Source organism: Haliotis rubra, unplaced genomic scaffold, assembly GCF_003918875.1.
Source record: "Haliotis rubra isolate DU_JTF1 unplaced genomic scaffold, ASM391887v1 Scf555, whole genome shotgun sequence".
Lineage (NCBI taxonomy): Eukaryota > Metazoa > Mollusca > Gastropoda > Lepetellida > Haliotidae > Haliotis > Haliotis rubra.
Window position 1 is genome coordinate 555,214 of NW_025767252.1, and position 22,847 is coordinate 578,060.

General features: G+C 40.7%; 1 protein-coding gene across 1 annotated transcript in view; it reads left to right on the forward strand.

The window, feature by feature from the left end:
• The first annotated feature begins 4,205 nt into the window (after positions 1-4,205).
• The window catches only part of LOC124253816 (coiled-coil domain-containing protein 102A-like), a 31,005-nt gene continuing 12,363 nt past the window's right edge, over positions 4,206-22,847 (forward strand). The window contains 7 exon segments of the mRNA XM_046687663.1: positions 4,206-4,336; positions 12,928-13,727; positions 13,763-13,986; positions 15,922-16,030; positions 19,037-19,153; positions 19,514-19,723; positions 20,679-20,849. Of these exon segments, the coding sequence (XP_046543619.1) occupies positions 13,233-13,727; positions 13,763-13,986; positions 15,922-16,030; positions 19,037-19,153; positions 19,514-19,723; positions 20,679-20,849 (1,326 nt within the window). The 5' untranslated portion in view covers positions 4,206-4,336; positions 12,928-13,232.

Sequence of the window (22,847 nt, forward strand, 5' to 3'; positions counted from 1 at the left end):
ACGGAGCACAACATTCAACACCATCACTTTTATATCAGCAGTTATTGTGGAGCTGGGTTGTCTACTGGTGCCAGAGCGAATTCCCGATCTCGATAGTATACCGGCACCACTAGACAACTTTGAAGCCCGTATCTCCTGTCCGCCATATTTATATTGCTAGAACTGCGCTAACCGCTGCAAAGCCCTCGTCACTCACTGTAACAGCGTTTGATCCGGGTGTATAAACTGACTGTATATATAGCGCTCTTAGATTCATTAATCGAACATGCCTGATTTTGTGTGTGAAGACAATCATACAATTAAAGCGTTCATCAAAGTTTCGGTGATTTTGATTGGTTTCTGTCACATTTCCCCCTAAAATCTTCTCTATAGTTACATTCAACCAACTGCATCTCTGGGCCAACGCTCTCAGAGGTTTCTGTTCTGGAACTTTCTGCAAATGCTCGCTTTGAATACGCTGGAATATTCCGGGTGCTTTCTGACCAGCCTCACAGTCTAAATTTAGTAACAAGCACACCACTGCCCCTGCTGGATCTTAGCACAAACAATGTAACACAATTAAACTCTGTTCAACAATGAATCACGCTACCTTATAACAAAGGTGAGTGAGTGAGTTTAGTTTTACGCCGCCTTAAGCAATATTTCAGCAATATCACGGCGGGGACACCTGAAATGTGCTTTGCACATTGTGCCCATGTGGGAAATCGAACCCGTGTCTTCTGTACATTTCTGTACATAGAAACGTACCCTAGCCAAAATCTTCAATACAGAAGCTAACCTAGGACGAGTCCATTTTGCACTGTGCCGTGTTCTTGATCAGAACTGTCATCCCGTTGTATTAGATACATTTGATTGCGTTACATAATATATAAGAAATGAGCATACACAGTAACTGATATTTTGCGATGCACAGGACCTCTCGCAAACAGTTACGGGTACGGGAATAACTACATACGTTTCGGCTTTGGGTTGCGGAATATGGACTATTCCGCCGTATTAGGGTACTGGGTACGTTTCTGTATTTTGATTTTGTTTGGGGTACATTTCTGTATATAGAAACCTACCTGTGTCGACAACGACCCCTTCAGCTCTACATATACTAGCCACATAAAGAAACTGTGCAGTGTCAAAATATTATCCCAGTTGATAAGTACGATAACAATGTCAAAGGTACATATAAACTTTAAGGGAGGGATCATGAGACCACAACAAGTCGGGAGATTTTCAATTAAAAAGTCAATCACAATGACGTCACGAGTCCACAAGCGGGACAGGGGTCAAACGACCATGTCACAAGCTCAATAACGGGTGGAACAGAGTTATGTTACCATGTGCCCTGTTTGCTTGTGAATTATGGTGTAAACTAACATCTAAAGAGTATGAAATACTTGAACGAGCTCAATCTTTCTTCTGTAAACACATCCAGGGGCTCTCTAAATGTTCTTCGACAGTTGTCGCACGAGACTGTTTAAATTTACTATCAGTCCAAGCATACATAGAAAAACGTTGTCTTATGTTCCTTGGCAAATTATGTAGAGGTAATTTAAACTTTGTATTCAAGAATGTCTTAAACTTTAAACTTAGTCAATTCTTACTTGACTCATGTTATGAAAGAGAAGCTAAAAGTACAAAATCCCCTATCTACCATATGCTACTATTAACATATAAATACGACCTGACAGGTTATGTAAATACATACATTGTGTCTGCCAGCTTTCCTAATAAAGCACAATGGAATGTCCATGTTACGAAAACATTCATGATGCTGAAAATATCCATATATGTAAAGAGTTAACGTCAAGGGAAAATCAACATAGATACTATTCAGTGCGAGACCAGAATATACATAGATTATGGCAAATGTCGATCCTACGACCTGATCTATTTCACTGTATTGCAAACTTGGTGCAAATTAGTACTCTGCGTATCCAATCAAAGAGTGTATATGTGGCACATTTGCCTACGATATTGTCAAACATGTTTTTATGTACTGCGAGCTGACAAGCCGTCAGAGAGATCTTCTTATCGAATCAATTATTGACAGAGTAGATGTAAATACGTTTTCTAGCCTTTGGAACAATGATGAAGAATTGATTCTATGTTTCTTACTCGGAGGACTTCCAACGGAATATTGTCTATCCCTTGATGATAATGTATGGCTTGAATGTATGACCAATGTATGTACAACTGTTAACAACTGGAAACATTTCTTTGTAAACTGTTTGTAACTATCTGTATTCCCCTGTTTCTGATCTGCATGTCAATATATCATATCACATTGTATCTTCATTCACTGGAGGAAATAAAGAATATCTATCTATCTATAAACTTTAAGGGAGGGATCATGAGACCACAACAAGTCGGGAGATTTTCAATTAAAAAGTCAATCACAATGACGTCACGAGTCCACAAGCGGGACAGGGGTCAAACGACCATGTCACAAGCTCAATAACGGGTATGTCCACCATCGGCATTGAGAACAGCAGTGCATCGACGACGCATAGAGCCTATCAAACGTGCAAGGAAGGCTTGTGGGATGTCACGCCAGATTCTCTCAAGTTCTGTTGCAAGGTCAAGGACGTTATCTGGCGGATGAGGAAGACGGCGTAGACGTCGATCCATCTCGTCCCAAACATGCTCTATCGGGGAGAGATCCGGTGAATTTGCAGGCCAAGGCAGTAAGTCAACGTTGTGGTGTTGCAAGAAATCCAAAGCAACCCTTGCCGTATGAGGGCGGGCATTGTCCTGTTGGAATGTTAACCGAAGGCCATGACGTTGCAGAAAAGGAATTGCCACAGGTCGAAGAATCTGATCCCCGTAGCCCACACCAGTTAAGTTGCCCTGAACAATCACCAAAGGAGTTCTTTGGCGTGCTGTTATTCCACCCCAAATCATCACGGAACCACCACCAAAGCGATTCCTCTCCAAGACACAGGCCTGTGCATAACGTTCTCCCACGCGTCTATAGGCACGTTGACGTCCATCACTATGGGAAATGTTAAACCTGGACTCATCTGTAAAAACAACATTTCTCCACCAAAACAAGGGTCTGCGGACATGATTTCGGCACCACATTCGGCGAGCTTGTCGATGACGTTGTGTAAGGATAGGCCGTATGGCGGGACGTCGTGGTCTGATCCCGTGATGACGTAAACGTTGTCGAACTGTGTTGGGGTGGATACGGCGAAGTCCTGGGATGGTTCGGGCAGTCATCACTGCAGTCTGAAACCTGTGGCGAAGATGGGTCACCCTTATCCATATGTCCTGTCTTGGCGTTGTTACACGTGGACGTCCAGAACGTGGCCAATCGATGACGTCATTTGTGTTCTGGTAGCGTCTCACCAGTGCAGAAATGGTGTTCCGGTGGCAGTGGAAATGTGCAGCCACTTGTCGTTGAGACATTCCCCCACGGACCATCCCAATGGCCTCATGACGTTGTGCAGACGTGGGCCTTGGCATGCTATGCGTTTCAATAGCCGTTTAATTTTTTGAACGATCGCAAGGGCAGGGGTTGAGCTTTCCAAAGTGACAGTATTGTGTGGCATTCATTTGCTCTGTTTCTCTTTCCCGGAATGCACGTGCAACAACGTATTGCACGTCTCAAGGACGAACCCACAGACGTCACGGAACGTCGCACGTACGTGCATGCATGTTGGATACATGTCACTAATCTCTGAGTTTAAATCCTTATGTGTCTACACAGGTTTGATAAATTTAGATTTTACATTTTTGTATGCACAGTTTCTTTATGTGCCTAGTATATATGCCTGTTAAAACATTAAACCTTTTCGAGAATTTTGAACCAAAGTTGATGTATGAAAAAGCAGTAATTGGTCTAAGTTGAAGATATTTTTAAATCTTGAAAGTTCGTTTCGACCAATGGACAAAAAATCTTGCTTCACAGGCACGTAGCAAGCCATTTTTTCGTGTAAGCCCGATAGGTTGTAAAGCTTTATATTTAGATAGTATTGAAGGCTTGCCCAACCTTCTTAGCAACAATCAAGTGTAAGTACGGGCTTTTTTTCATAATGGTAGCTACGCCCCTGGTTCAGCATAAAACAGGGAGTCTGTGAAGTCACATATTCGGTATCATATTTCCAAACCCACGTTTCCCACCAGTTCGCGAGTATGGCGGGATCTCTGACAACAACTTTGAAACAAACTATAAAACTATTTTTATTTTCTCGCGTTATCTCGCCGCACAACACGAGATGTGGAGGCCATGCTGAAATCAAGCTGAGAACAACAACAAAAGTTGACAGATCAGAAGTGTCTCCTAATTCATGGGGTAATCCTATCTACTCTGGCGGCGATCGTTTGGTGACAGTTTTAGATGGTAAGCTGTTTCCCGTCATATGCTCTGATCTGCTTCATGCTTGGGAAGAAATGACAGACACATGACATGACTGAAAATCGACAGAAATTTGTCTGGAAATGTCAACTGCTTCCAAGATGTAAAATCAACAAGACCCACTTCTAATGCATTTTAAGATAACTTTTTAATTTATTGTAATAAGGATGTCAGAAATGAACAGTAGTGTCAATTTGCGGAAACTTGGAACGCTCTTGAAATTAACATCATGGAAACACTTCATATGGTTAGACGGTACAAATCAATAATGTTTTGAATTGTTCACTTATATATTAAGACGTTTAAGCTTTCTGTTTTGATGAGTTCTTCCTGTTAGTTTTCAGTGACATTAGGACCAACTAAAGGTCAGTCGACCTGATAGTCATTATGTTTTGCCAGTATCATGATTGATCATGTGTACATGCCTTTGACATCTTACTGTTAGTGTCTGTCTGTAAGATTCATTGATAAACATGGAGACCCCTCAAATCTTCATCTATTTATGTTTTGTTTACATAATTTCAATCAATGGATGTTATGAAGCAATGTTTATGTTTTGAATTTACTAAGCTCTATCAGTTTGTGGTCAACCTCAATGTTACCCATTGTTATGTATTAATATATTATGTCTGCCTTCTACCAGGATGATCCCAGGACCCATTTACTGCAATAAGATACATTTGGCCTGATGTCAAAGTGAATTGGAAAATAGATGCCCAATAGACAACGACTAAGCAAAAGAAAATAATTGCACATTTGCAATATTAGAGATAAGAGTATTAGATGTTGTGATATAATTTCCTGACTTGAATTAATGCCCTGAACTATTATAGTTGGAGGATGGAGGTGTCCGAGTAACATGATGTATCATACCTTGCTTTTGTGCAGATCATATGTAAAAAGATACAAACAACTTTCTAAGCTAATTACGAAATTTAAGGCAGAAAACAATAACTGGTACAGTTAAACACAGGGCTATGGTAGCTTTCTATTGATGTGTCAACCCCTCGTTAAGACTAATGGCAGAAAAAACAAACCAACAGTTTGATGGCAAATTTACGTTACAGTTAAATCCGAATTAGTTTTAATTACATCTGTCTAACGAAACCATATGGGGCAATATGAGCGTTGCATTTCTACTACCAACGTAAGTTTAGATCAGTACATCCAGAGGAAGTTGATTCCGACATTCCACGATTGCATTGTGTCATCATTGATTTCGGTTACCGTTAATTAGTCGCTGAAAACTTGTTAGTCGAAATGACACATTTTAATGTTGCGTAAAATACGTTCAAACATAAGCGTAATGTTTCCACCAGTGATGTCAGCTGAAAAGTTAATTGGTGCAACTAGTAAACCAATTAAACGGACTCGGATGCATTTGTTGGTGTAGTTTACTGTAGGAGTGATTTCACGAAAGCGGAAGAATTAGCAACTGACATGCATCGTCTGATGATGAAGAGCGAGACACATGTGACGTAATGTAAAATGGTTCGATTATAAAGGGTGCACACTGGAGAATTTCGCAGTGGGTTCGGGATAAACGAACATTCAATTGTTACGTCATCAAAAACTATACCTTTATTGTCTGATAATGTATTTTTTTTACGATTGTTCTAACCGCTAGGCATCTTAGAAGTTGTGATATAATTTCCTGACTTGAATTAATGTTAATGACTGGAGGATGGAGGTGTAATTAACATGATGTATCATACCTTGCTTTTGCAGATCATATGTAAAACACAAACAACCTAAGCTAACAAACAATAACTGGTACAGTCAACATGTATATTTAGATGTCAACAGTTATGACTAATGGCCAAAACATACCAATATTGTTAATCAAATTCCGCAAATACTGTTAAATGACATTTTTTTAATTTATTTCTAAAACATTTGTAAACTGTTTTGTAAACAATGAATTCATACACATAAAAAATGACACTTTGACCAATGCTTATCGAAACAGTCACTATTACAATTGATAATGCATGTGTATCACTTAACTTCTAAAATTCATTGAGCTGCTCTGGTACCAGTTGCAATGTTGGTGGATATACTGTATTTCCAAGTTGAAAATGATATTGATTTTGTGATGCATTGCCAATAACTTTAATTAGGTGTTGTTAAGTGTTCATTCCCAAGTGGAAACGAATAAGTTGACCTGGAATTAGTCTGTAAGAGAACTAGGTGTGAAACCGACAAAGTTCTGTGATGTAATTAACAATCTTATTCTAAAATCAACTTACTTCACAAATCAACTGGCAGTATCAGTTTCAAGGTAAAACATTACAACAGCAGTGATTATGGTAATATTCACCTGTCAGCAACAGTAGCTTGCAGCTATAGGCCCAGACATGGTATGAAATGATCGTCACACACAATGCTGGTCTTCTGGTGACTTGAGATGTTAGATGAGAGGCAACAGCCAACTCCCGATCATACACCTCTCTCAGGCAGATTCTGGAATAAGGTCCTCATTGCCCTTTCCAGATTGTTCTCTAATATTCTGTGGGTTAGAATGGGCGGAAGCACCTAGAAATTTGTTTAAATATAAAGCAAGTCTCAATGTAGCACTGCCACAAATAGAATCTTCAGGTACAAGTGTAACAGCTGAAACACTGTTGCACAAGGTATGAAACTACCTCATAACAGTGTTTTCTAGGGCTGCAACAAATACACTATGTGGCGAATATGATATGTATCATGAATATTGGGTAACGAATACAAATAATTATTCATGAATACAATATTGTAGTTAAATGATTGACGTACAATATAGAACGCCCATGTTGACAGTTTTGATTTGTCACAGCAATAACCAGTGATCTCATGACACTCAGATTTGGTATGTAATAGTTATAGATGACAGTACCATGTGCAGTCTTGGCAAACTAACATGACTTGCGCTACTGCAATGCTAGTACATGTTCCATTCTTGCATATCTCACTTTGGAAAAGGACACAAGGGTTCAAGTAAAATAGTAAAACATGCTCCCTTAAAAAAATCGTAAATATTCGTTAATATTCGGTTCAGGTGACCACAAATAACGAATTGAATTCATGAAGGGCTATGGTCCGAATATGCGAGTGAATTGTTACAGCCTTAGTGTTTACCTTGCCTCAATCAGTGTCACCAGTTATGAATCAGTTGTTTAGCTTGTGTTGGTTTACTGATTTTGAGGAGAATTGGTGATCCTGGTTATATGATACAAAGCAACGAAGATTGTTTTGTCATTAAAAGACGGTCATGCTAATGTAATTAATCAAAACCTATAGAGGAGCTCAATGATCCCCGCATCCCTTGACTTAATGGCCATGTTATACTATTATTGGAGAACAAAGTGTTGAATAGCCCACCACTGATAACTGTAAAACTTACAAGAGTAGGTCATGGAGTAGATAATAGACTATTTTGCGAAAAATGATTGGTCCCATATCTGCAGCGGTTCATAATATCTTAGGCACATCCCAGTTCTGTTATATACTTTATAACATCACCAGTGCTGTTATATACCATTTTGTTAGGGTCAGGGGCCAGTGTCAGGTAATAAAGGGCCAGTTACTTGGTAGGGTCAGGTAATAAGGGGCCAGTTACCTGGATGGGTCAGGTAATAAGGGGCCGGTTACCTTATAGGGTCAGGTAATAAGGGGCCAGTTACCTTATAGGGTCAGGTAATAATGTCAGGTAATAAGGGGCCAGTGTCATGTAATAAAGGGCCAGTTACTTGGTAGGGTCAGGTAATAAAGGGCCAGTTACTTGGTAGGGTCAGGTAATAAGGGGCCAGTTACCTGGTAGGGTCAGGTAATAAAGGGTCATTTACCTGGTAGGATCAGGTAATAGGGTCAGGTAATACGGGGCCAGTGTCAGGTAATAAGGGGCCAGTTACTTGGTAGGGTCAGGTAATAAGGGGCCAGTTACTTGGTAGGGTCAGGTAATAAGGGGCCAGGTATCTGGTAGGGTCAGGAAATAAGGGGCCAGGTATCTGGTAGGTCAGGTAATAAAGGGCCAGGTATCTGGTAGGGTCAGGTAATAAGGGGCCAGGTATCTGGTAGGGTCGTTTAATACGGGGCTAGATATGTGGTAGGGTCAGGTAATAAGGGGACAGGTATCTGAAAGGGTCAGGTAATACTAATAGAGGCCAGTTACCTTATAGGGTCAGGTAATAGAGGCCAGTTACCTTATAGGGTCAGGTAATAGAGGCCTGTTACCTTATAGGGTCAGGTAATAAGGGGCCGGATAACCAGCAGGGTCAGGTAATAGGGATCAGGTACCTGGGGAGTAAATGTGGACTCATCCCAGCCCTCGTTTCAACGATACTTGCTTAGCTGTTACCCTTTTACCAAATGAGTTATGCATTAGACCTGGAAGGCACGTAATTGATCCCTCAGACAAAGGACCGTTGACGTTGCATGACTGGACCCCCTTAGACCTAGCTCTTTAATGTCACGGAGCACCAGCATTTTATTCAAACATATTTCACAATACAAAGAAAATTCCCCCTTTATGTTAAACCTAGACTATTAAACAGGCAGACTATAATTAGCCATGTTAACCTAACTATACTTTTTATGAAATAGTGATGTATTACTGGGACTTGGTAGTAGCGAAGGTCTGAACAAAGCAGGGAGAGAGAGAGTGTAAGGTAAATATGATAGAGGTGTTTGTTTGTTGAGGTGGGATGGGGGTCTGTCAGGATAAGCTGTGTGTGAGACGTGCAGTGCTCCTTGTGTTTGTCTCGGTATTACCTCGCAGACCTATATTGTCTACAGACAGGTGAGATATTGTAGTTTCTTTCTCTGTTTAGAGAATTAGAAAGCTTTGTCAGGAATATTCAAATATTGTTAAAATTATGAATTAAAATGATATTCAAATGTTTGTACATATACATGTATTAGACAATTTGTTCGCTATTGTTTTGTTTGTGCTTATTTCCACTTGGTTTGTGTGGTAATTTCCAAGTCTGTTTTGCTTGGGCATGTTTTTGAATGAGTTATTGTAAGTGGTGGGAATATTTTAATAGTAACCTCATAGTACAGCCTTCTGGATATGTTGAAGACACTGGGGGTTCAGTGGAAACTTTGGTTAGGCAAAATACATTTCTTGTAATGTCTATTGTGTGAAAGTCCATGGGGCCTATGGCATGAAGTGTATACAATGCAGGATCATTTACAAATATTTGCTTATTTTTTCATATTTCAACTCTTGAAGACATAATTGACATACATAACTTAACAGATTGCCATCTGGTGGATTAATGTTTGGCCTGAAGGTCACACATTTATTTGGTATATAAAATACGATAAACTGATAGACAGAGCTCGGAAATGGGAACCCTCCGCATTGACCACAATCATCGGTTGCATGAGATCGGCAGCGCTTATACCACAGCTTTTAAATCATATTCAACTTTTTAGAATGAAACAATGAGTGAATGACAAATGGTTTAATCTTTGATTATAATCCTTCAGAAATGTATTCATAGTTTGTAATAGGATGCCACCGAAACGGTTGATCATGCTCTTGAGAGTAGTACAACATTTTGTTCTCACCACACCATTTGTTTGTCATGTAGTCTGTTACGATATTTGGCAATGATGTGTTTGTAAAACAATCTAAAATAGTCTTACCAAATGCATGTAATACATAGTGGATATTATATATTATATGAGTGCCCATGTCATACTATGTTTCCGACACGAATGCCTAAATGTTGGTATTGCGTGAGCGAGGGATTTACCAGGCATGAGTGTCGTAAACATGGTATAACATGGGCTCAAATATAATATTCTGTTTATTACCGAAGTGATCAAATTGAGGAGAATAAACCCAAATCTACTTTAACAAACATAGGCTGGCTACCTGCCGCCGCTGCATGTAGAACGCAACGCCACAGAAGAAACGTGAAGTCATAGCATTGTTCATAACGTCATGTCGCCATGACAAAGTGATATTTTGCCATAGGGCACCGTATGAAAAGTATGAACCCTGATATTTTTGCCTTCGTAGGTAATAAATGTGTTGTTCTTATTTGTCTTAATTATTTATTGCCACCCTGTTGGGACCCAGGGTAGAATGTGTCTGCAGCGGAAAGAGATGACTCAGTTGGGAACATGTGGGGATTCTCGGTTAGAATTGGCCTCCTCTGGTGGTGGAACGAGGTAATGGATGGGTGATGTGGTCAGACTTGATTACAGATGGAATAACAGGCTACCATCCTGGCATGGGCTGCTCATGATATCAATCACTGGATCGTTTGGTCCAAACCCAACTATTAGCAGGCTTGCCAAACCATGAAGTACCAGATCAATATATTGTCAATTGCATGTGTAGTTTTGCAAAGAATAATACAGTTATTTAACTGACAGACTTTTCATAAGAATAACTGAGATTCAATAATGAAATTCCATGGTAGAATGCGTGCAGAGATAAACGCTGATCATATCCCAAGGCTTGTGAGTCATTACCCCAGCAGATATTATCAAGGTGACTACTGAATGTAATCACAATCATCAGTCATGTGTAAACACTGATAGCATCACCTATTGTATGTTCCCTTCACATTGAGACACAGGCTGGTTGTGTGTGTGAGAGGCTACTGTCTCCACACCCTCACACACACAGCAGTGGGGATTCATCACGATTCACAACTAACTACCTTTGACAGGCAAACGGGGAAAAACACTTTTTTCTCAACCGCTCAGTAATATTGTGTTTTTATAAACAAGTAACTCTGCAAAGTGGTACCGGTAGATCGTCCTATAGAACATAAAGTGAGAAATTTGTTGTTCCAATTTTGGAATATTTCTGGAATGAACATGGATTTGCTACACATGTGGGCATGAATATCGGCCTCTGGACTGGCCCAGATAACCCCGAGGTATTAAGCACTACATGAGGTGATTTCTCTGGAGTTTTACATTGCAACTGATGTTAATCTTACCAGTCTTAAGGGGGGAGTGCTCTGGGAAGAGTTACAACTTAACACTCAGTCCACCAGGGGAGATGCTGTAACTCAAACATGAATGATAACAAATCATAAGGACATTAAATGTTATGTAATTATCAGCTCTAACAAAAATTCTTCATCAGCCAGTCTTACTTATGTATATTATAGTTATTGCGTCTTTTCTGTGATTCTGAATTATCACTTTCAGTGAGTTGGCCATGTTTGAAATATCAAATGTTGGATTAAACAAACCTATCTCTATCTTCTATCTTTATCAGGGTGTGAAAACTTATCAGAGGGGTTCACAAAGTCTGCAGTCTAGACTACCAGTTGTCAGAGGGGTACACAGTCTGCAGTCTAGACTACCAGTTGTCAGAAGGGTACACAAAGTACGTGATCTAGACTACCAGTTGTCCGACTTTGTGGAAGCGGCAGTGGCTGAGTGGGTAAGGCGGCTGACTTTGCGTGCTGGCGATTAGGTGCCTGACTCTGGGGGTGTGGATTCGAATCCTGTACTTTACTAAGATTAAGAAAGTGTAATCCCCAATATAATATGTTACTATCATGGTGGTAACTGGGGCGGTTGGGTAGCCTAGTGGTTAAAGCGTTCGCTCGTCACGCAGAAGGCCTGGGTTCGATGCCCCACATCGGTACAATTTGTGAAGTCCATTTCTGGTGTCCATCGCTGTGATATTGCTGAAATATTGCTAAAAATGGCATAAAAACATAGTCAGTCAGTCAGTCATGGTGGTAACTTATAGAGAGATGAAGGTACAGCCCAGCTGGCTGTCTTGGAAATAATAGTTCTGGCCATTCTGATCTCTGATGTGTCAAGGAATGTGCCTTCATTAAAAACATCCTCTTTCTGCAAGTATGTCCTGATCCCCAAACTGGATTGGTCACTGTGCATGAAAATAATATTTCTTGGTGCCTTAGTTTTGGTAACTCCTAATTCGTTAACTGACATTGGGAGAGAACCACGGCTTGTTGCCAGAAACACAGACCTTCTCACACGCTTGGTATTTTAAAGGCAGAAGGCTGCAGTGTTAGCTACTCTTCTTCAAAGGTTTTTAGTGATTTGACTAAGCAGTGCTTCCTGGGAGAAGTCCCATTCTGGGCTGCCTGTAGAGGGGAAAGGGACCTGAGCTGATGATGAGTCTGAATCACCTGAACTTGCCAGGATCACCTGAACCGTATTTGTGTCATTTAATTATCCTAATCTGTAAAAATAATAGTAACTCTATAATGGCACAACACTATTATCTTGATCAGTGGATCAGTGAGCACTAACCTTTTGACACTCCGCTCCCGGGTAGTCCATCTTGGGGGTGTGGCTGATGGCATGGATGAGGGCTTAGCTTTCACTGGTTGACCTGATTTAGACTCTAGTTTCAGGGTAGCTTAGTGGTTTAAGTGTTCACTCATCATGCCGAAGGCAAGGGTTTGATTCCCCACATGGTTACAATGTGTGAAACACATTTCTGGTACCCCAGCAGTGATTTGCTGGAATATTGCTAAAAGTGGTGTAAAACTAAATAGTGTGGCATAGTCTTGTCTGAGAGTGAGTAAGTGAGTGAGGACTTTGGGATATTGCTGATGTTCACTTATTGTACTGGTTTGTTGCAGGCCTGTGCTGTGAGCAGCTACAGGGGCAGCTGTCCCCAGCATGATCTTACATCTTCCTCCACAACCTGATGGAGCTGGCTTCCTGATACATATCTGACAAATACTCATCAACACATATCTTTTCCTCATGGAGATCTCAACGTCCACATGACCTGTCTGTTATCATTCGTTCTGAAGTTAAAACAAATATCCTCTCAGTGAAATTAATTTTCAAGTAAAAAATAATAAGTTCGATTTGGAGGCGTTCATGTATATGTGATGTAGACATGTGAATATGTCTTCTCGTTGACCGGCCACTGTGAATTATGAGCCAGAAAATGAATCAGAGTCTTGGTAAAGGTGACGTATCGTACATTAGAGCCACACCCACAGGGTCTCTGCCGGCAAAATCTCCACCTCCTATTCCAGCCAGGGAAAAAAATATCACTCCTCTTTCACAGTTTTCTGGTATGGACTTTGAACTGAACCAACGAGAAGAGATGTTGTCGAAGGAACTGGATGAAGCTCGGATACGGGCAACACAGATGGAAAAGACCATGCGGTGGTGGTCAGACTGTACAGCAAATTGGCGAGAAAAATGGAACAAGGCTCGTAATGAACGAAATAAGGCACGCGATGAGAATCGGCAACTTCGCTCCAAGTTGGAAGCTGTTGTGAAAGAGTGCAATTTATTAAAACGCCAAAGACAAGATTTAAAAGCTGAAAATGAAAATATGAAAAAAGGTTGAACATTACATCGGACGAGGATAAGGACAAATTGAGTGAGGCGAGTAGTAATGAGAACACGTCTGGTAAAGATGGTGATGTTACCGTGGCAACAGAAGGAGGTAACCAGGACAAGAATGACAGTGAGAAGGAGATGGATGAGACAGACTTTTCACATGGGAAGAAAAATGCTGACACTGATTACACTGACAAGATGGAGAAGATTCGTGAGAATCGCCGTAAAATGGAGGAGGAACTGTTGAGCCCATCTGATGACACGCTGATGGAAGAGAGACAGGCGCTTCTACAGATGAAGCTGGATGAAGCCCAGAAGACCATCATAGCAGAGAGGCAGTAAGTTGTCATTGTTGGGCTGGCTAAAATGATCAATAATTGGAAATATTGATATGAAAATTTATCAATGATTATTGATAACACAATTTTCATGTGTTAGTAATCCACACATAAACATGTCACCATGCACCAGTGATGTGAAGTATATTAATTTCTTTCAGACTTTTAGGGGCATTTTTGCTCAAAGTTACCAGTGTTCACGAATGGTGGTTCAAAGTAACAGGACATTGGGTCCTGTAAGTTTCAGATGTCTGTCTGACCCACTGAAAATTCACAGGACCCATAGAATAAAAATCAAATACACATTTCAGATTAAACATTTCTTATATTTAATTGGCATTGAAATTATTAACAAACATAAATTTATAGACAGCAAACAAGTGTGACGTGTCACATGTAACTACTTCAGTCAGTCATTGTGAAATATACAGTCAGACACTGGGGCCGGCGGGTTGTAGACTTCCATTGCACCATCATCGAATCAGCCGGATTTGTCCGAGGGTCTGACGCTATTCATGAACTCTGAGTTACCTTTCCAATATTTATTGGTAATCAATCAATAGTTAGTTAATGATTATTAATCTCTATCATTCTATGATCTATGTAGATACCCAACCCTATGCCATTGTGAATAATCAGGGATGAATGTTAGCGGTACTTGGTTTGTCTAATTGTATATGTATCCTGGGGGCTAGTACTTTAGCAGACAGACAGTGAGTTCTGCTGTCAATAATCAGACATGTGACTTGGCCTGAGATAATTCACATTGTCTAATGTAATAGATAGTGCAGGAGCGATTGATCAAATAATTGGTCAACTGATCAATCTCGCTTGCATCAGCGATTATCAATGGAATCGGGAGTTGAATTGATATTCACAAAAAGTACACTTGAAATTAAATTGGAAAAAGTATGTTAAGTTTCTTATTGTTATGTTTTTTATATCTAGACATGTTCTGCTGTGCCATGGCAGGGCTCGACTTAGTGCTTTGTTACTTGCACTGGTGCAACTCAATATCACAAAGTGCAACCTAGTTATTAGTCAAAATTGCACCATGTGCAAGTCATTTTTTGAGAAATAAATCAATAACAAATCAATATCAATATCAATAACAATAAGTATGTCAGTTCATTTTTATTCTAAACTTTGAATAGCTATGGCACTGAAACAGACACTTCTTGGCTGTGACAGCTCTTGTAAACAGGGATCAGCTGGGTATCTGTGTTGCTATGATTTCATGGGTACTACGTCACGGAAATATGTTTATGTGCACCAAAACCTCTGACGTTTTAGCACACTACATTGCAACTGGAATTTGGCTTGTGCAACTAGGTTTTTATCTTAGGTTGCACCTGGTGCAAGTAGGTTAACAACCCTTAAATCGAGCCCTGCATGGTACAAGCCATTAATGTGTTATACTTGAGATATCCCACGGACTATAAGGGGAGTCCTGTTATCACTGTTGACAGTAGTAAATGTTTCTGGGTGAGATACCTTCATCATGGTACAAGCCATTAATGTGTTATATGTGAGATATCCCAAGGACTATAAGGGGAGTCCTGTTATGATTCTGATTCCTCATATATATGATAGTTGAGGGTAAGACTACAGAATACCGGATACCTTCCATCATCTTTGAAAGCACGCATGTTTTGGTTAGGGGTAAGGTTTAGGGTTAAGGGTTTAGGGCTAGGGTGACGTGACACTAAACAATATGGCTGGTAGGTATCCGGTATTCTGTAGGTGTACGTAGCTGAGAATCTGTAGCATTTCGACAGTATCAGAGCTTGAATCTTTGTGCTCTTGTATTAGCAAATGCTAGGTAGAGTATGATACTGTCTGTATTGTCACTGCATGATGCTGAGTGGAAGATTTCACTGGGAAATGTGCCTCTTGTTGATTGATAACATGTGATCTGAGAGAACTGTGTTCCAGTGAAAAGACAGGCTTGGTGAAGTCCATGGACAAACTGCAGATGGAGGTCAACTCCATGCGGAACAAGTACGAGGAGTTGAAGAAGACCAAACAACAGACCATGGAACAGGTGAGATGGTTGATAGTTGTCGAACTTGACTTGCAGCAAGTTCTGTAGTTTACCAGATGTTTAGTATCAAGTCAGCCCATAGAAGATGTAAGCAGACAGTAAACAGCCTGTGTAAAATTGGAGATGGGGAACACCCTTTGGGAGAACATGTTGCATTGGATTTGGCTGTCTCTGGAGTGGTGCGGTTGGATGTCTCCAACCAACTCCCCACTTGCCCGTTTGTCAGAGGCTAGCCCATCTGGTATTCCCCAGCTCACTGCACTACTGTGGGCTGGTAGGTGGTATTGTAGCCTAATGGTTAAAGTGTCTGCTTGTCACACTGAAGACTTCGGTTTGATTCCCAGTTTAAATCCATACTCACTCACTCAGTGGGCCGATTACAGGTGGCAGAAAGGTGGCAATGTTGTATAGCATGGTTGGCCATGGCTGTTGCCCAACAAGATTGTCAACTTATGTTGAACAGTAAGTCTATGTCTATTCTAAATACTGTACATTCCTATGAACACTTTTCAGACAGTGGACGAGCCGTATCTAATGGTGAGAGGATGTTGTCATGTGTCTCCACTATATATTGCATGGAAACTATCAGAAATATATTTTTGTCCTTTCTTTCCTCTTCTTCTTTTGCACCATTTGACATAGTTAATTAGGATGTTTCGATTTCTGTGGTGCACAAACATGTGTATGAGTGAAAGGGCCAAGTAGTGTTGGGAATCCGAAACCAAATGCATTATTGATTATCGGAGGACTTGTGGTGAACAATTATCGATTATGATCGAAATATGTACATTTTTAATGTAGTCACCAATTTTAAAGGTTTTACCCCAGGATTTTTCTAATTCATGTTTTTTATAACTAATACTGTCATGCAATGAAATGCACTTATGCAAGAAAAACACTGGAATTGTAATTAAACAATAAAAGTGGTTAAAATGTTACAATGTGCATAGCTTTATGCTGTTGAGCATATGTTTGTTCATGAATATTCATCAAACTTAATGGTTAGTTTCCTTCATTCAAGTGTGTTATACTAAAACAACAAATTTCTGATTAATCAAAGGTAATCGGTAATTATTTTTAATCTATCTTTTGATCAATTTTCGATTATTTTCTATCATCGGAACCCCACTAAGGCCAAGTGCACCTAGTCTCCAGCTCCGACATAGCTGTACATGTAGACATGATGTATTGTGGGATGTAGCTCTGTCACGTTTAGTCTGACTAATACTAATCTAACTGCACCTGTAATAGAAGTAGACTTATCTATTCATATAGATTTCATGTTTTTGTTATCAGATTTTTAATGTGAGGTACACATATTTTTTCCTTGTTTAATCAAGATAGCCAGTTTTATTTTTAAAATTACAAGTATGGTATTTACATAATACAGGTATTGTGTTTACATAATATCGCTCATGCTGTTGATCACTGGATTGTCTGGTCTTATAGCTGCCTTATAGCTGAAATATTGCTCAGTGCCAACCAACATGATACATGCATGGTAATTTAGATAATACTGGTATGGTGTTTACATAAAAAGAGTTATGGTAATTCACATAATACAGGTAGTATAATTTACATAGTACAGGTAGAGTAATTTACATGAAACAGGTATAGTAATTCACATAATAAAGGCATGATAATTTACATAATACAGGTTTGGTAACTTACACAACACAGGTATGGTAATTTACATGATACAGGTATGGTGTTTTACATGATACAGGTATGGTAATTCACATATCACAGGTATGGTAATTCACATGTCACAGGTATGGTAATTCACATAATACATGGATGGTAATTTACATGATACAGCTATGGTAACTTACACAGCACAGGTATGGTGTTTACATATTAGAGGTATTGTATTTCACTTTATACAGGTTTTGTATTTACATAATATAGGTATGGTGTATACATAATAGAAGTATTATTTTTTTTACGTGATACAGGTATGGTATATTGCGTAAACTTACAAAAATATACCAAGTACTAGAATTTGTTTCTTAGGATAAATTCAGTAGTTGCTAAGTAACAACCAGATGATTATCATTAGGATTGTTATACATTTTTATTTATTTTGCATGATGTAGTGCATTGTGAAGATCTGGATTAGCAACCCATGTTTGTCATAAGAAACGACCAACACCAAATACACAAACCATGTTATGGAAATTTGAATGATATTGATGACTACTTGCTGTTACTAGTGTCAGGATTACCTGTTTGTATTATTGAAAGTTTTAAAATACTTTTGAAGCTTTATCAGCCTCTTGATGGGAACCTGAGTTACCATGGTTACAAGCACTGTATTGCAACTTATGTGGATTGGATGGTCAGACTCAGTGGTGTGTGTGTTTCTGTGTCATTGTACTCCCCCAGTGTAAACAGTATTCCCGGGAATTACGAGGTGTTATCATATAGCTGGAACTGGACTGACTACTATGTTGGAGGTGGGACTACTGACTTGATGTTGTGTATAATGGTGTATCAGATGGTCTGCTGTTCCTGTAGGCAAGAAGGGAGACAATCACACATATGCTTTTGCAGAAAATTAAGATAACAAGAATGCAATAATGTTGTATAAGATATCTGTGATGTCATGATGCCACATATTCAGTGTTTACACCTTCATGACAAAGGAGGTGGCACTGTTTTGTTTCAAGCAGTAACAGGACATGTGTTCACTTATCCCAGTCTGGACGTGTCAAAACACTGTGATGCACATTTTATTTATATTCTTCCTGTTTTATTGATTCAGGTTAATGCATTTTCACATTGTTCGCATTGTTCTCAAGGAGACTTCAGTCATTGCTACTGCTGTCCACATAATGGATGGTTAGGAAGCCGATCAAATGTTCTCAGTGGAGCTGCTTGTCATATTGTGTTCAAATGTCAGAACTATCACCATGATCACTGAGAAAACAATCCCAGATACGAGCCTCAAATGGTAGGATTAGCACTGAGGATTAGTACCCAAGATACTGATCTGTGATGTTTCAGTTGAATAAGGTTCGAGAAGACCACAAGGACGAGATCGGCCGGATGACCTTGGAGTTGGAGGATGAGAACTGTAACCGGTCGTCCCTTGACCGCAGACTCGGGGAACTACGCAGAGAGGTGAGCAGACGACAGACTGGTTTAATGACAACACGTGCATCTGATATGGTTTAGTGTTTGTATCTGTTTGTAACACACTACATGCTTTAAAAAGGAAAATAGGTACCAGATGTCACCCATGTTTTGGTAGTTCCACTCTTACCTCCAGGAATTTAGTCCGTGTTACAAGTCTGACCAGGTGGCAGGGGCAAGAAGGGGGATTTTATGGTGCTTCAAATGGTTTGTCTAGGAAGGTGTGCAAATCTCGTCCGGCATTATTTCCAAAGCAAAAACAATTCTTGGAGAATTAGAATATTATTTGATGGCAGATTTGACTAAAATTAATGTGTGGCATATAACATGAGAGCCCATGGTTGTCAGTTGGAGCGCCTCCAGGCTGAGAACGCGGCGGAGTGGGGCAAGCGTGAGCGGCTGGAGACGGAGAAGCTGGCGCTGGAGCGAGACAACAAGAAGCTGAGGCATCAGATGGAGGACCTGGAGGAGCAGCTGGAGAGGAAGCACCAGCAGACCTCCGCCATGGTGGACTCCGACATGAAGACTCTGCAGTTTGAGCTGTCTGAGAAGAATAAGGTACAGACTTGCTGCTGTTGTAGTTAACTTATTAAGAGACGAAATGTTACTTTTTGGTTTGCTGCAAAAGCATGTGTAAGGACACGGCATGATTTGTACTGGCCAAATAAGGATATCAAGTATTATCTTGCCTCACACATAAGTGTCGTTTTCTGATTGGCTGAGCGCTCTTCTATTATTTTCAATGTACCCCGCTTACAAGTGAGTAACATTTTCTATGTACCCCGTGCTTCCAACAGTTCAAAATTACCGTTGAGGTGTTCAGTAAGATAAATAAGTTGTTCACTGGTCCCTTGGGGCCCATGGGTTGATGTACCCTCGATGTTTCTTTATGTTCCCCTCGCCCTTCGGGCAAACATATAGGGTACATCAGCCCATGTCCCCCTCGAGACCAGTGAACAACTTATAATGTTGTATTGTACATGTTAGTTAGTATTTTTAGCTGACCTGCCTGAAAGTCGAGAACTTATGTCATATGGCCTGTTAGTCTGTCATACATTGTGCATTCTCAATCAGCTTCTCCTCAGAAAGCCCTAGTCCAGTGAAGGTTGTTATGCTTCTCACCCTTCACATCCTTTTTTGTCCATTTGGTTAAAGTCTCAGTTTTCATCTTTGATCCCCTGTCTGCCACATGCTGAAAGGTAAAACTACTTATGGCCATTGCTCAGTCATATGTCAAGCAGGACTATAACAAGAAGAAGAGGGGATGTATGTATACAGAATGTAACAAAGAAAATGCAGTAACAACATAATAAACATAATTGGCAGCCAGGGATTAGAGATGGAATCCAGAGAAATGCCACTCAAAACAAATGTCTTATTACTTGGGGAAAAATGTTTGTGATCTTGAATCTTCTCCAAAGTAATCTGGACTGTATAAACATGCTTATGGTTACCAGTACCTGCGGCACATTAGACAGATGCTACATTTCTATTCCCACTGTCTTCCAACCAGGAGCTGAACGACCTCCGCCACATCCACGCCAAGCTGAAGAAGACCCTGCAGGACCGGGTGACAGAGCTGGACCACACCAAGAGGAGGGCGGAGCAGTACGAGCTGGAGGTGAAGAAACTCCGCTGTCGGGTTGAGGAGCTCAAGAAGGAACTGGCAGGAGCCGAGGATGAGGTGAGCCATGTGCAGGGTTCATTGTTGGAGGATGAGGGGAACTTCATGCATTATCGGAGTTCATTGTAGGAGGATGAGGTGAACTTCATGCATTATCGGAGTTCATTGTTGGAGGACTAGGTGAACTTCATGCATAATCGGAGTTCATTGTAGGAGGACTAGGTGAGCTTCATGCATTATCGGAGTTCATTGTTGGAGGATGAAGTAAGTTTTGTACCTTATCACGGTTCAGATTAATATTTTCCAGACCACATTCCCTTGCTCATGTAGCATACATTATTGCCACAAGTGTCACATTTTCATGATTTTTAAACTTATCCTATCTCACGGTATGCACCTCTCTTCTTCTTCTACGGCCATGTGTGGAAACGTGCTGTAGGCTAAGTTGAATCAAAAGTTATCTGGCCTCTGACCCCCGACCTCTGCCCCCACTCTGATAGCAGTACCTGTCAATCATCTCAATAAGCGTGCGCTCAGATGATCATGTGACGGTCTGTGCCTGTCGTTCTCTTTCTTGTCGCTACACCGAGTAGACGTGTGTTGTTCTCTCAGTTAGACATTATTTGATTGTCAATATGGGAAATAAATGGAATCAAAGTTCTTCTAAGAAATGCAAACACTGTGATCAGTGCAACAGCAACTTTTCCGCTGCTGATCCACACGCTTTGTGTGTGGATTGTAGATATAGGCTGTTGTAGTTGGTCACATCGGTGTTCTGTTTGTTCACATATTGAATGATGATGATCTTTCTGAATATATCGACGGGTTGAATCTAGACGTAGATCGGACAGAGATTGGCGTACAACTGCTGAGGGTCCTTCAACTTTTAAGCGTGCTATATCGGAACGCCGTTCGAAGAGAGCAGTTTGTTGATCTAAATCACTGTCCCCGGACGTAGATTTTTTTTAGAGGTGGCCTCAGAGTCAGACTCCTACTTGAGCGAGTATCTCCGTCGTCTCTTTCGTCATCAAACGTCTAGTCCCATCTCCAGACAAGTTTTATCTCCTCCGAGAGTGGTAGTGCTAACAACTTCTGCAGCACAGTCTCGGCCTTCTAACTTGGTGACGATTTCACAAACTCCTAGTTAAACTCAGGTGGTTGTTTACATTGTGCCGCTTTGGTTGAGTGCTCCACACCCCTCTGTGTGGGTGCGCTTGGTGAAGTGTTCACTCTCATGCGGCGAGTGCAGTCATTTCGGCGCTTTCAACCACAGGGATCAGTTCGTCAGGCATGACGATAGTAGCCAGTACGGCGTTTTCACAGTGTATGAAATAAGCCGAAGTCCAGCCAGACATCAGGGCTGGTAACATTTTGAAGTTACCAGCCCTGATGTCTGGCTGGACTTTGGCTTATGTCATACACAAAATGGATTTAACCAGGCCAAATATGGTGAATTTACTCAGATGTATGGAACATCTGAAGTTTTTACCAGACCGTCGGGCTGGCTAGCTGTAAATGTAGACCGTCCGTCAGAAATCCGTCAGACGGGCCTTCTTTCATACACTGGCTTTGAACACCTTCCCCGTACCTTGCACCACCTGTCTATGATCCATCGCCTAGTTCCAGTGCGCCGCTTACTAGAGGAGCGGCACTTGTTGTCCATTCATCACTTTGTTTGTACCGATGCGTCGCTCTCTCTAGACGAGATCAGTGCATCGTTTCACTTCAGTTCACTGCTCTCGTTCGGTCCAACTCATTAGACCGATGCGCCTCATTCGATTGGATCAACACTTTAGCCCAGTGTGCCTTTTCGAGTAGATCAACGCTTCAGACCAGTGCCGTTTTCTATTGGAACAACGATTCAACCTAGTGAATTGTTGTTTGATCGGAACACCTTTTCAGTCCAGTACACCATTATTGTATGGTACAACGTTTTAAACGAGTGCATCGGTCTCGATGGATTGACTCAGCGCTTTAGATCACACTGCCGAACCGGATCATCTATCCGATTCAGATCGTCGGACCAACCAAGATCGCAGAACCGATCCTGTTTGTCGA